Source organism: Hemibagrus wyckioides, linkage group LG16 (assembly GCF_019097595.1).
Source record: "Hemibagrus wyckioides isolate EC202008001 linkage group LG16, SWU_Hwy_1.0, whole genome shotgun sequence".
In the NCBI taxonomy this organism is placed as follows: Eukaryota; Metazoa; Chordata; class Actinopteri; order Siluriformes; family Bagridae; genus Hemibagrus; species Hemibagrus wyckioides.
In genome coordinates this window covers 5,219,080-5,234,640 of record NC_080725.1, presented here as the reverse complement: position 1 = coordinate 5,234,640, position 15,561 = coordinate 5,219,080, and the positions used below count along the sequence as shown (strand labels likewise).

The window sequence follows — 15,561 nt, the reverse complement described above, 5'->3', positions numbered from 1 at the left end:
GGGAAGGCTGTCCACAAGGTTTAGGAGTGTGTTTATGGGAATTTTTGACCATTCTTCCAGAAGCACATTTGTGAGGTCACACACTGATGTTGGACGAGAAGGCCTGGCTCTCAGTCTCCGCTCTATTTCATCCCAAAGGTGTTCTATCAGGTTGAGGTCAGGACTCTGTGCAGGCCAGTCAAGTTCATCCACACCAGACTCTGTCATCCATGTCTTTATGGACCTTGCTTTGTGCACTGGTGCACAGTCATGTTGGAAGAGGAAGGGGCCAGCTCCAAACTGTTCCCACAAAGTTGGGAGCATGGAATTGTCCAAAATGTCTTGGTATGCTGAAGCATTCAGAGTTCCTTTCACTGGAACTAAGGGGCCAAGCCCAGCTCCTGAAAAACAACCCCACACCATAATATCCCCCCTCCACCAAAATTTACACTCGGCACAATGCAGTCAGACAAGTACCGTTCTCCTGGCAACCGCCAAACCCAGACTCGTCCATCAGATTGCCAGTTGGAGAAGCGTGATTCGTCACTCCAGAGAACGCGTCTCCACCGCCGTGCTTTACACCACTGCATCCGACACTTTGCATTGCACTTGGTGATGTATGGCTTGGATGCAGCTGCTCGGCCATGGAAACCCATTCCATGAGCTCTCTGCGCACTGTTCTTGAGCTAATCTGAAGGCCACATGAAGTTTGGAGGTCTGTAGCGATTGACTCTGCAGAAAGTTGGCGACCTCTTCGCACTATGCGCCTCAGCATCCGCTGACCCCGCTCCGTCAGTTTACGTGGCCTACCACTTCGTGGCTGAGTTGCTGTCATTCCCAAACACTTCCACGTTCTTATAATACAGCCGACAGTTGACTGTGGAATATTTAGGAGCGAGGAAATTTCACGACTGGATTTGTTGCACAGGTGGCATCCTATCACAGTTCCACGCTGGAATTCACTGAGCTCCTGAGAGCGACCCATTCTTTCACAAATGTTTGTAAAAACAGTCTGCATGCCTAGGTGCTTGATTTTATACACCTGTGGCCATGGAAGCGAATACTTTTGGCAATATAGTGTACATATATATATATATATATATATATATATATATATATATATATATATATATATGTATGTATATATTAGCTAAGCCCATCTAGCAAATAATAAACTGCCATACGATGTAATATAGCTAAAAACTTGTGCAGTGTCTATAGCGCTCAACTAGTAGCACACATATATAAATATATATATATATATATATATATATATATATATATATATATATATATATATATAAATATATATATATATATATATTAAATGGAAAAACATGTATTTTGTCTACTGTATCCACTTCTAGCTAAAACCAATGGTAGATCAACAGCATCAAAAATACCTCTGGTATTTCAGTTCATATCCATTTTGTGCTAAATGCTAATAACCAGCATTAATATTGACTACTTTGGATCATATTAATCATATTGACACACTATGGTGTAAATAAGTGCCTTTAAGTCTCCATTCCAATCTGCTTGTATTTTAACCACGAAAAGGCTATTTGCTGGTAGTTTCCTTTCAGGCTAACTTTAGCAGGTCATATGGCTTACATAAAATGACCTACATGTGAAAACACACGATGTACTGTAGATATCTGGAGTACTAATGATCATCTTTTTCAATTCAATTTACAGTTCAAAGTGCTTTAGTACAATATAAGTCTTTGACAATGTCATACATGATATAAGGACATAGCTACTGAGAAGCAAAAAAGCTTACATACCTAGAAATCACTAAAAGTAACAGTGTACAGTACAAGGTATATTGTTTTATGTGCCGTTGAGATAAAAATGAGAGAACAATTTATAAACACTTAATTTTTTTCGGAAATATTATTAAGCTTCATCGCTCAAAATTTGAAGGAATATTAGCTGTGGGTACTCCACTAGATCCCTGAAAGGGTTCTGTGGTATCTGGCACCAAGATGTTAGCAGCAGATCCTTTAAATCCTCTAAGCTGTGAGGTGGGGCCTCAATTGATTAGAATTGTTTGTCCAGCACATCCCACAGACGCTCGATTGGATTGAGATCTGGGGAATTTAGAGGCCAAGTCAACACCTCAAACTCGTGATCCTCAAACCATTCCTGAACCATTTCTGCTTTGTAGCAGGTGCATTATCCTACTGAAAGAGGCCACAGCCATCAGGGAATACCGTTTCCATGAAAGGGTGTACATGGTCTGGAACAATGCTTAGGTAGGTGGTACGTGTCAAAGTAACATCCAGATGGATGGCAGGACCCAAGGTTTCCTAGCAGAACATTGCCCAAAGCATGACATTGCATCCACCGGCTTGCCTTTTTCCCATAGTGCATCCTGGTGCCATGTGTTCCCCAGGTAAGAGATGCACACGCACCCGGCCATCCACATGATTTAAAAGAAAACATGATTCATCAGACCAGGCCACCTTCTTCCATTACTCCATGGTCCAGTTCTGATACTCACGTTCCCACGGTTGTCGCTTTCGGCCACTTTTGATAGATACTGACCGGGAACACCCCACAAGAGCTGCAGTTTTGGAGATGCTCTGATCCAGTGGTCTAGCCATCACAATTTGGTCCTTCATCAAACTCGCTCAAATCCTTACGCTTGTCCATTTTTCCTGCTTCTAACATCAACTTTGAGGACAAAATGTTCACTTGCTGCCTAATATATCCCACCCACTAACAGGTGCCATGATGAGGAGATCATCAGTCTTATTCACTTCACTTAATGTTTTGCAAGATTGTACTAGCATGTTTTACAAAAGAACCAAGGCACAAAAACCATTATGTTGTGGAGAACACAGTGATCAATATTAGAGAACAGCAGTGGCGGACCGTGCATTTCACACCTAGGCCTTCACTGGTGTCCTTCCTGAATTAATCCACCTCTATACCATCATTATGACCCCCTGACATTTCTTCTCAGCCCTCCTAAAATTCTGCGATTCTCCATAAACTGTACACAAATTCGTGATCGCCTCAGTCCCCTTTAAATTTCATATGAAAACGGCGGCAGACTTTCGGCTCTTCCCCGTCTTTCAGCGCGTTCTTCAATCCGCAGACCGCGGCGTTTTAGAGAGAGGATCAGAGGACAAGTGTGTGTGTGTGTGTGAGAGAGATCAGGAAGACTCGTATTTGGCTTGTTCAGTACTCAAATGTTATACACGTCTATGCAATACAGTGGAATGCTGCAATAAGTTTACCATCATACCCTGATAGTCAAACCTTTATTTTATTTCATTTATTTATTTATTTTTTACTATTATACCCTCATTGGGGGCTGACCCCCGTTAAATGAAAATTCTAGAATTGCCCCTGGATGCCACGGCAATAGATACTAATCACCCGTTAAATAACAAAGTAAAAAAGAAATTAGTCTACAGTATTTCACACCTCACAAGGAATAGTCCATTTTATTACGGTTACTTTTCTCAAAAAATACATTCTTGATGCCGTATGCAACAAACTGCAATCTCCGGAGGACGCAGCATCCGAAATGAGACGCAGAGAACATATAAACAATGTATATGGGCGGGTCGCTGCCTCTGACTACTCCAATTATCCAATCAAAGGACGGGAAATTGCTGACGTAATCATATGCCTGCTAGATGGCCCCAATGATGCCAACTCAAAATCTGATTGGTTAATGGAACAGTTTCATTGCCACTTATTTTAAGCTTCAGGCGCCTGCACTTTTAATTCTACAGGCCTTACAGCCGCGCGAACCATGATGTCAGCCACTAGCTGATATATGATTGGATAAATACTCTTATCATAGACTATCGGGAATAATGTAATACACATTCATGGAAAAATATATTAAATATATTAAAGTGCAAGTCCGTGATTCAGATCACTGCTGTTTAGGCCAGCAGAGAAGGCCTTGCTGGCCCTGACGGTCCACCACTGGAGAACAGTAACCATTGTAGCAAATTTTTTAGGGTTATAGTAGGAAGTATAGAGGCCCTTGCGTTAAATGACCTCAGCACAACATCCTCTTACATAGTGGGACAGAGGTATACCCACAGATATTATTCATTCAAATTTTGACATACTGTATACCATACAGGTAAAATAAATATTGTTTTGCAACAATAGGGTTGTGAAGGTTGCTTTTACCCATAATGAGATGTTTCTTATGTGACACCTTGGTAATGAGACACCTTTGTACAGGCCATCAGCTGGGACTGAAGCAGCCGATATTAATTAGCACTGACAAGAGGCAAGATTGGTTTCTAATCAGTGATTGATTTCAGCTGATGTCTTGGCTTTCCATGCCTTTTTGTACCTTCCTTTCTTCATCCGTTCAACACTTTTCCCTGTCGTTTCACATTATTACACATAGCTCAATTTATGGACATCTATGGTTTGATTTGTTTGCATGTCGCAATGGATTGCAGGGTTTGTTACCAACATCTGGTAAAAAAAATGCATGTCAATAACACTTTTAGAAATATATTTACTGAGAAAAATGGTGACATGATCAATACTTATTTTACCCGCTGTATATATTATATCGACTCTATAATAAATCTAGAATTAAATCACAGTAGAACACCATATCAACTATGATTAACTGATGAATTGAGAATTAAGGAAAAACCAATGTATGATCTGTTCACTGGACACTGTTCTGACTGACCTGCAGTGACATTGACTGAGCAATTGAGGATTAAGGGCCTTGGTTAAGAGCTTGTTGGACCTAGGATTCAAACTCACAAACGTCCAATTAGTAGTCCAACATCTTAACCACTAACATCTTAATCACCCGAGTCCCTGTGTATTTTTCAACAATAATCTCTAGCCACATTAACTGAATTAGCATCTTTTCCATAGATGCAAGTCACTTTAATCACTCATTCCTATTAATACTGAATTGTGACTGAATCTTAGAAGTCCTTTAGCTTTTGCCACCATGATCCTTGAACAGGAAATAAGAAATCAGAGAGACAGTGAGAAAGTATGTCTATATGTTACTTTAATAGGTGTTAAAGGAATAACATTTGCGTCAGCAGACAGTGTTATGACGTAGGACTTGTTGAATAGGGTAATGGCAAAAGGGACCCTTTTTCTATGCAAGGGTTTCAGTAAGGCAAGGCTGCATTGACAACAGGGCTGTAACAAGCATGGCGTCATACAGTACGAGTGACACGAATTAGATCAAGCACACATTGTATAAACTCATTTGAGGACACGGAAAAAAAAAGGTAACCCTTCGACAAGACTGCTTCAAAAGCCAGTGGACGTACGTTCTTGTACAGAACAGAAAAACACGGCCGTTTCAAATGGATGCATTATCCAGGCTCTTAAGACTTGGAAAGAGAAATAAATAAGCTTTAAACAGAGGGTTTGGCAATTAAGTTTGCCATTCATTTCCCTGTTTGTTTGGTTTTTTTTTTTAACTCATTGAATATAATTTGATGTCTGATTATGGGACAATGTTTCTAATAACCTAAAATATTCAATTATTTGACCAGAGAGATGGATGCAATGATGAGGCTAGGAAGCTCTTCATAGAGCTCCAGATCAGTGTTACAACTATGACTGGAAATTGTTATAAATCGTATCGCAGTTGGGAGCAAACTCCTCCATACAAAGCTGTCGCGTACAGAAAGACTGGAATTGGAATTAGAAAAATACAGGTACAAAATCCATTACATTCAAGAGACAATTCTAGCACAAAAGAGCATTATACCATAAGCTTTACAGCTATTATAGGAACTCGAGAGTTATAGAGGCATCTTCTACAGTACTTAGAAAAAACAGGGAATGACATTTAATGGAGGCTTTGGGAAAAGGATCAAACCTCATCTATGAATCATGCAAGGATGTTTGAAGAAGTGCATCATCATTCAATGCATTATTGTATAATGCCAATTTTTGTCTTTCTTTCTTCAATGCAATAATGTGTCTTGAGATACAGAGGGCTGACTAATCAGAGCAAATAGTCATGAAGGGGGGGGGGGACAGAGCCATGTAAAGGGGTAAATCATTCAGAGTAGGATGATTTGATTTGGGTTTAAGGTGCAAATATAGTTTTTCTGAAATAGGCATTTTAAAAACACTTTGTACACCATGCCAACCTGCAGGTAAAGGCTGAGGAAATCCATCAGAAATATAGAATTAATTGTGCTAATATAATGCATTGATGCATTTATTACCTGAAAACAGACTCGCTGACTAGAATTTTCTCTCCTGGTTTTGTCCTTGCACACTATTAAATTACTTAAAGAGACAGCACTTCCTTGTCTTTGGCAAATGTCTGGGAGGAAAAAAAAAACCCCACTTGTTAGTTAATAGCACATACAGTTTATAAGTTGACAGTTTATTAGTTACACCTGCAGTATACCTAAGGAACGGTCAACTCAGTGTGTCAGGGGTGGACAAATCCTTAATCTGGATACCCGGGATGAAAAGATTACACTTCTGGACTTATTTATCGTAGTCCTACAGACAAGCTGGCTCAACAGGCGAACATCTATTATTTTGTTCTCTTGTTAAACCAGAGAAAGAAAAAAAAAACTCTATTCACTTTTAACCTCTGCAAAAGGGGGGGGGGGTGTTTATATATTTGAGCTTCATGGTGGTGCAATCCACCTTGATGTTGTAACCACAGTGCACGCTACTGAACCTGCTCTACCTGCTGTATTGCACATACAAGCTTTTTATCTTGCCATTTATTAGTGTGCACAAGATCATAGGCATACAAGCTTTCTCAGCAGTAATACTAACCGGACAAAGCAAAATAAAATGAACCTGAAAAGTATTGTCGGTATGTGACGTGAAGAGAAAGCACCACAAAAACTTGATTTCTCCTGGTCAAGGGATAACGATTATGTCCGAGCCGCTCTCTACCCGTGAAAATGATTAAATTTCCGGCCAACCAAAACCTGGGACTCAGGAGCACTTGAGCTTTCACTTGTCCAGCTGGCTAACTATTTGTCCACCCCTGCTGTATGTGTCCATATTTCTAGACACAATGTTGCCAGTTACACTTATCTATTAACCGCAACTCAGTTTATAGTCCACTTCATAACGTACAATTTCTTCCTTTATAGCAAGATACATGATGGGAAGAACTTGTTTGCCGCAGCCCTGGATGTGCACAAAACACTCGGGAAGACATCTCTTAGCAAAAGTTGATCTAAGACAAACATTTAGGAATTGAGCTTGAGATACTGATCAGCCGGAGTATTTCTCATCACTTTAGAAGTCCTCAATCACCACCTATAAGGTATACTTCTGACAATCATAATCTGAAATTTAAAAACAGACATGGTTGAGTTTTGATTAAATAAAAGAAAAAAAAAAAAAGTCAATCTTCTTAACACCGTAGGGAATATTACTCTGTAATGTCCTGAACAAGTGAAACGATCACCTTTACTGACCATTACAGGTCAATATTCCTCCAAGCTTCTCTGCATGTCGAAGACTTTACTGCATCAGGCGTTTATTTGTTAACCTGTTAACCCTTTCTGTTCAGACACAATGAGGTTAAATCCCTTGGCTCTGACTAACTGTAGCGAACAGGACATTCAGACTCTCACAGGTACACAAATCTCACTGTGCTCAATAGACAATAGTTAAACATGGCAGCGCAGGCTGCCTCACATGTGCATTCCCAAAAAAAGCAGGGACTATTTCCTCTAGAAGCGGTGCATTATTTCTCAGTGCTCATTGGCTTATTATTATTATTATAATTATTATTATTATATATTTGTATACAAGTTTTTGACAATAGTCTTCATCCAGTAGAACTGGCCTCATGGTGAGGCTTAAGATCATACAAAAAAAAAAAAAAGGTAAAGGCCAGTAAAATCACTCCCTAAAGCACAACACACATTTAGGGATAAAAGAGGATCAAATACATCATACTATAGTTTCTATTTAAAAAAAAAAAAAAAAAAACTAAACAAAATAAAACAACAACAAAAAAAACATATTACTTATAAAATTTCAACTTCACAGATATGATATGCAGAAAAACAGGTGATGGAGAAAAAAGAAGCATCAGTCATTTTGACGTTGGAGGGGTTTCCCCGTCGTGTAGTCAGGCTTGAGCTTTTTCCTTCATTTAGACTAAGCGACGAGCTCTCTGAAAGCAAAATCTGAATTTTTTCTTTTTTTTCTTTCCAGGAGTCTGTGACCTTTCATTTGCACAGGGGGATGGAAAGAATCTATGATGGTTTATTGAAAAAAACAAACAAAAAAAAAAAACAGTGTGTGTCGAGTCAGGAGCATATAATCAGCCGTGTGAGCTCCTCAGTGCTGTGGGGACTATGCTGTAAGAGTTCCTTGTATAAGAGAGACCTGATTCTCTACTTGATTCTCTACTCTCTTCCTCTCTCTTACACTGCAAACCCCCAGGAATGGATAGAAGCAGCAGAAAAGCCAAATGCTGTGTAAGAGAAATAAAACTGCATTTGTTTTCTGCTGGCACATGATGTTGGGCAAAAAGGTGCATGAAAATTAACACTTTCACCTCGTCCCAGAAATGAATTATATACGTGTGGATAGTAGAAAATCGAAAAAGCTGAGAGGAAGAAAAAAATTGCCTAAAAGTGTGATCCACAATGCTAGTTTATTAAATACCAGATTTTATATATATATATATATATATATATATATATATATATATAAATAAAATATATATATATAAAATATATATATATATATATAAAATATATATATATAAAATATATATATATATATATATATATATATATATATATATATATATATACATATATATATATATATATATATATATATATTAGCTAAGCCCATCTAGCAAATAATAAACTGCCATATGGTGTAATATAGCTAAAAATTAGTGCAGTGTCTGTTACGAAACTACCTTAGGAAACTAGTAGCACTCTTTTGGATTAGCTATCACGACAGCACGTACGCGCACGCACAAATGTGCACATACTCACACGCACACCTACACACACTCTTTTGGATTAGCTATCAGGATGCTACGCACACACATACAACGCAGGCGTCCACACACACACACACATCGCAGGAAGGTCAAGTATTGACATAAAATGCATTGTATCATTCAAGTATACTGCTCTAAAAAAATCTATTCATCTCTATAGCTGTGCACGTGAGAGTGGAAGGGTGCCCAGTACAGTAACGGGGAGCTGTTAGAGCGCGAGGAAAAAATAGAGAATGGCTTCTGACCAGATCAGTGTTCAGTCACTTAGTAACTTGTTTGCTTTGGATCACAAACGTGCATTTTCGCAGTCTCATTTGGGCTGCTTTTGTGAGAGAAGCAGCCGTGCATGCTTGCACTGTGTCCAAAACGGGTCTTTGACCAGAAAAGAGGCATCTAGGCATTAATTGTGCATTGTCAAAGTGAAGCCTGCGCTGAGAGGGACTTGGGCGCATAAGCAGGCTGGTTGTGAGGTATGGGGGCCGTAGAGCAAAATTTCCCACACACGCCCATACACACACGCACACAAACACACACACACACGAACAGTATGCAGTGTATGTGTGTTTGCTTCTGGGCAGGAAGGAGAGCAGGAAGCCACAAGATTTTCCTCTAACAGTGAGAGAATCAGAGTGGGGTTTTATGCAAATAGGTAGAAACAAAACTTAGAAGAGAGCTTCCTTAGGTCCATTTTCTCATACTGCAAAAAAAAAAGAAGGTTTACTTTAAAACAGCAGCCATTTCCTGTTTCTGAAAGTCTAGGGCAAATGGAGGAAGCCAGGCCACACCTCGACATGATCTCTCATGTGTATGTGTGTTGAAGCCTCCAAGGTAACGTAGTAATCTTCCTCCTCTTCCAGCTCTGCCTGCTCCATGCTTTCTCTCTCCCTCTCTCTCTCTGTGTATGTATCTTCCCCAGCACAATGCTCTCAGGTACGTCCAAATAAGTCCACTCACAGACGAGGTCTACACCTTCACTGATCAGCGCAAGAGATCAGCACAGGAGTCTGAGGAGCCATGTCCTTCACCTGACCTTCAGCAGCCATGGTCACTGCACGCTGACCTCTGGAAGCAAACACACATACGTGCAATAATTAAGCATGAACCTACTGGAGAGAGTTTGTACAGATATACAGAATTGGGCAAAAGGTGCAAGCCTAAGATTTCTGTAGAATACTGTATGTGTAACTTTGTGTGTGTGTAATTTTTATCCGTACATACCGATGCATGTTCTCCATGGCAGCGACCTCGGCGAGGGCAGCTAAGCTGAAGAAGGCCGGCAGGCTGTCAGACTCGGCTGGTCCGGGGTCAGTGGAGCAGCTCTCTGTGTTGCATAAAGTCTCATGAGTTAATGGCTTTCCATCCTGATCCTGGGTCAGCTCCTTCACTTTGTCCGCTGCAACGACACAAAGCCACACCCAGGAAACATTTTAGTTTTTTCTCCCTGTATATTGTAGGATCACATTCTGCAACATGTTCACAGTTGGCACAAGCTGTTAGACACGACCTTCAGGAAGCTAATCTGTTTGGAAAAACTGTGTGTATTTGGATAACACAGAGCTCTGTTCTAAGCGGTTACAGAACATATGTATGTGACTTAAGGCTATCAGTTTCATTCATGGACATTTACAGCAGCTTAACAACAAAAAAGTCTCAAAATTCAAGCATTACAAAACGGATTATTTTTTTAACAAAGCAAACGGCTTCTTTTATTCATACTTAGCTACATTTTACATTCCTGACATTACTCTGAGATTAGAGTGAGATAGAGTCTGGTACTATACATGCACCACACAATTTACTGCAATTGTAATTGTGCAGTCAGTCAATGCCAGGCGAAGCATAAATTTATGCTGGTACAGGTGACCAGTTCAGCTAGTTCAATGATTCCCTAGACGCCTTTATTATCCCAAGCAAACTCCAGGGCTCTGCCTCGGCCTTCTTGGCCGCCTGTGTAGATTTGCTGTGGAGTTTTCCTACTGCATTATCCTCCTGCAGCATATTCGTAATATCTCTATATTTGTGCAGGTTCAATGGTTCTGTTCTCGCCCAGCAGCAGAAGCAGTAGCAGCAGCGTAGCAGGTCCAGTCTGCCAAGACCAAACCTTACCCCAAACCTACCTACATCCCAGTCCTATCAATAAAAGCTCACTGGATTCATTCTGTTGGAGCCGAAAGGGTTCGATTATTTCAGAATCTGAGTAGCAGTTTCGCAGTATGAAGTGAAAAACCACAAAAAACATGAAGTGAATATGAGTTCTTAGTTATTGATGTGTTGTTTTTTAGTTGGTGATGTGAGCAGGCAGAGATTTGCCAGGAAGGCTAACGTTGACAAAAAAATAATAGATAGATAGATAGATAGATAGATAGATAGATAGATAGATAGATAGATAGATAGATAGATAGATAGATAGATAGGCTACAGTGGGTACAGACACTTTAGGGAAAAAACAGAAAATTAGGTGAAAAAAAGGTCACACAGTATCTTGATTTCTGCTGTGGCATGAAGACGCTAAGGTCAGAAACTGGCACTGGCTCTTTGACCCAAAATGCTTTACCGGCATCACTGACTCTCTTTATGGCCACTACTTCCAGGATGTTTCTGTAACATACTGTGTTACAGAAAAAAACTGACCATATCTGATCATAGCAATGAGCTCACTGAACGTCAGAGGAACAGGAAATTCACATGTTCAGTAAATTATGTGACGCAACCTTATCTAGAATCTCACAAGAATGTTTCCAGGACCATGTAGAAATCATGCCATGAAGAATTCAGGCTGGTTTGAGTGCAAGGAGTTGATACTAATAAATGGTCTAGTGAGTGTACACCGATCAGGCATAACATTATGAGCAGTGAGAGGTGAAGTGAATAACACTGATGATCTCATCATGGCACCTGTTAGTGGGTGGGATATATTAGGCAGCAAGTGAACATTTTGTCCTCAGAGTTGATGTGTTATTCAATAAATTAACTTAATTGGTTTTGTTTCCCATAATATGAACAAATCGATGTATGAAACATTGTGACTCTGATGAGTATAAATGAGATGGTGAAGATGCATAAATGAATGTGGTGTATATACATACATTTTCAAATCAGTCATTTGCGATTCAGCCAAAAACAACAACTCAAGTGTCCATGTCTCTAGAGAAGACTTCCAATATCAAATTTAAATCAGGTATTTGACACATCATTGGAAAATTGATATCAATCAATGAATCAATCACATTCAATTAACTGAAAATGTTAAAATAAATAAAAGTGGGATAATGGTCATTCGACGAAAAGGAAACTCTTCTAGGAGCAGAACATCTAAATTGAACACTGAACAGAATCCTACAGCTTTAGTGTGTGTAATTGCGTATGCTTTGTGACTCACCCTCAGCGGGTGATAGTCGCCCGTCTGCCGTGCGCACCAAGTGAGTGATTTTGCTTTTTCTGGCCTTCCTCTTCTGGCTGCCCACAGGCACATCTCCCGTCTTACGGGTTTCGGTAGAGAGAGAAACACTCGAGGAGTCTGCCTTCGCCATGCCCGTGTCACTGGCCGCTGGGTCAGGCTGTGCTATGGCTACAGACAGGAGACATTGACAGGTACGCCATTACTAAAAATGCTACATGTCAGCGCTACAAATTAGAAGCTCTACTCACTACAGTGCTGCATTCAGACTGACACTAATTATAGTTTGCTTAATGCAGCACTGGAGAATGTAGTGGCTTCATCATTCGGAAAGGCTACTTTATTGATTGTGAATGTTTAGAAAGATATTTTCTACGATGACCTACATGTGTGTCTTTTTTTCTGTGTGTGTTTGACCTACTTTACTCTGTGGCACAAAGCAGAGACAGCGCTATAAACCACAGCAAAACAACTATCCTAACCACCTGTCTATTTAGCTACATGAGCTGGTACATATTCACGTACACACCCACACCAACTAAGTCTCGTACACGAGCAAACAAGAACCCAGAGTGAAATAAAAAAAGATAAAGAAAAGAAAGCACAGACACATGACGCATGCTTTCTCTGTTTCACCTTTGTCCAAAGTTCCAGCCTTTTCCTTTTTGTGCTTGTACTTGCTAACAATCTTGTGGAATAAAGTCTTTTTCTGAGATGGGGATGGACCTGATTGTATATAAAACAGAAAAGAGGAAGATGGCATGCTATGTTAGATGGCCATCATGACATGCACTGAGCACTTCCTGTTGGTATGACTAAAACAGGCAATGAGTGGATGGGTTGGGAGGAAGTGATTTAAAGCGATACACTCACCCTTATTTGACGTAGGATTTTCCAGAGGGTTGGCTACGTTGGCTTTCTTCCTTTTGGTGACAGCTGTGCTCTTTTTGTCGAACGTTAGCGGACTGTACTGGGGCAGGCTGTTAAACTTCTTCTCAAACTCCTCCTCCAGTTTTCCTAAATTGCTGCAAAAACGATCAGATTCTAATTAAAACTCTGAATAATTTCCCTTAACCCTGTTTGTTTTGTTAACCTGCTGATTCTGCATTTCTTCAAATAAACCAGAAATTAACTTGCACACCATTTAACCTCTACTATATTTTTTCATATACACAAGTTATGTTTGTGTGGAAGCGGAAACTTGTCATAAAATCTACATATATAGATACAAAAAAAATGATTTAATCTAAGATTAAGAATTGTGTGATTGAACAGAAAAGAATTAGTTTCATGAAGAGAAAAGGTAATGGGAGGGAGTGAGCTCACCCTGGCACTGGCTCATCTTTGGATTTGGACTTTTTTAGTTTTTTGGGGTTGCTGGCAGCAGGTTGACTGAAATTACAGCTTTCATCTGTCCATCCGATCTCGGACTCGGACACGGTGCCACGCATGGAGCCTCTCTTTCCTGGAAGTCACACGCATACACAGATACACAGTCTGGCATATGCCTATATTTGTGCATTTCTACTGACTTCCCGTTGTGTATTACAGCTATCATAACGCTAAGCCTAACTAAACCCTACAGTCGCCTTAAATAACCAAAATAAGAAATGCAAACATCCTCAAAATGACAATTGTGTCATGTATCTATGCAAATTCCCCAAACAGCCCCAAATACTGCTCCGCCCACTCACATGGCTACACAATCCATTAATAGCTATAAACTTAAACAAACTCCAAATTACTCATTTCTAGCCCAGCTGTGGAAAGTTTTTTTCATATAATAGTTATAACACCACTCTGATACCTCTGTCGACGTTAGCCCGCAGTGATGTCAGCATTCCTTCAGATACCAGAGTTTTGTACAGCGCTCCCTTACAGCTTCGCTCTGATTTCCGGGATCCACAGGCCTCGGGTTTGGGCTCGATCTCCTTCTCTTCTGTCTGAATTACAACAGGTTTAACCTCCAGCTCCCTCTCATCTCCTTTGTTTGGCAGTGGGGAGCTTGGTTCTACACTTTTACTTTGTTGTGCTGTAGAGACGTGAGGCTCTGAATCCTCCTCTCTGTCCACTTTAATGTCGGCTTCCTTCTTGCACTCGGTTTTTATCTCCGCTTCATGGCTAATCAGAGGCTCTTCAGTCTCAAGTGGCTTGCAGTCCTCTTCTTCTTCCTTCTCCTCTTCTTCCTCCTTGGTCCTGAGCTGTTTCTTGGCTTTGGGTTTGGTCTTTTTCTTCTCCACTGTTGAAGGCTGAACCGTCGGACTGCCCGAAGGACGCGCTCGCTTCTTGGTGGGTTCCATCTCCTCTGAGCCCCAAGCTCCTTTAGCCACTGCTTCAATAGTGTACATCAAGCTCTCGAGGTCTGAGCTGGATGAAGAGCGCTTTTTGCAGGGTTTCTTGGGCGAGCCAGGGCTTTTCTCACCTTTTGACACGTCACTTGGCTTCTTCTTCTTTTTCTTACAGGACGTTGGGGAGGATGAGGGTGGTGTTGGCGTGGGAAGGTCCATGGTGGGGGTTGTGTTAGGAGAGCTGTCCTGGGCGCAGAGCGAGGATGAGTCCATGGCTGGTTGGGAGGACAGGGCCTCCAGTTTTTCTGCTTCAGATGCTAAACACATCTATAAATCAATAAACATACCCCCATCAGTACACGTCATCTGGACAGAACAAACATCTTATACATCAAAGAATCACCAATTGCACTAAATCATTGAACAGATTAGCAAAAATAAATTTTACACCATTCGTTAACTCTTTAATGAGCTATGGATATCAGGTGAGGTAATATCTAAATAGAGTTTATGCTCTCTCTAAGGTACAACTCTCAAGATTCTGTGCATCGTTATAGTTGAACACCTGCAAGAGTTGTATTACTAACAACAGCCAGCAGGTGGCAGCACTAATGCCCACACAATCCCAGGTACATTTGTTCATTCATTCATGTTCTGCTTTATCCTGGTCAGCCACTTATCCTGGGAAAATTGTGCATGAGATGTAAATACATCCTGGATGAGATCCCAGTCACACTCAGACCCTGCCACCCCCCACCCCACCCCACACACACACACACACACACAAATATACAGAACTGCACAAAAGCCTTAGGCCCACTAAGTGCAAATTTTTATAGTTGCAGATTTTTACATTTTTAGTTGTTCAAAAAACCCCAAAAACAAATGGCTTTCACACCAAATATGAA

At 40.5% G+C, this 15,561-nt stretch overlaps 1 protein-coding gene across 3 annotated transcripts in view; it reads right to left on the bottom strand.

Moving 5' to 3' along the window:
• Positions 1 to 8,806: 8,806 nt before the first annotated feature.
• The window catches only part of LOC131366511 (HMG box transcription factor BBX), a 35,267-nt gene continuing 28,512 nt past the window's right edge, over positions 8,807 to 15,561 (bottom strand). For 2 of the 3 annotated variants that reach the window (XM_058411009.1, XM_058411008.1), the window contains exons 11-17: positions 14,173 to 14,980; positions 13,692 to 13,830; positions 13,239 to 13,390; positions 13,002 to 13,091; positions 12,348 to 12,536; positions 10,187 to 10,361; positions 8,807 to 10,030 (exon numbers count right to left, since the gene is read on the bottom strand). In XM_058411009.1, coding sequence (XP_058266992.1) covers positions 9,940 to 10,030; positions 10,187 to 10,361; positions 12,348 to 12,536; positions 13,002 to 13,091; positions 13,239 to 13,390; positions 13,692 to 13,830; positions 14,173 to 14,980 — 1,644 coding nt within the window. In that variant the 3' untranslated portion in view covers positions 8,807 to 9,939. The remainder of the gene's footprint in view (positions 10,031 to 10,186; positions 10,362 to 12,347; positions 12,537 to 13,001; positions 13,092 to 13,238; positions 13,391 to 13,691; positions 13,831 to 14,172; positions 14,981 to 15,561) is intronic. The other variant, XM_058411010.1, reaches the window with a different exon arrangement.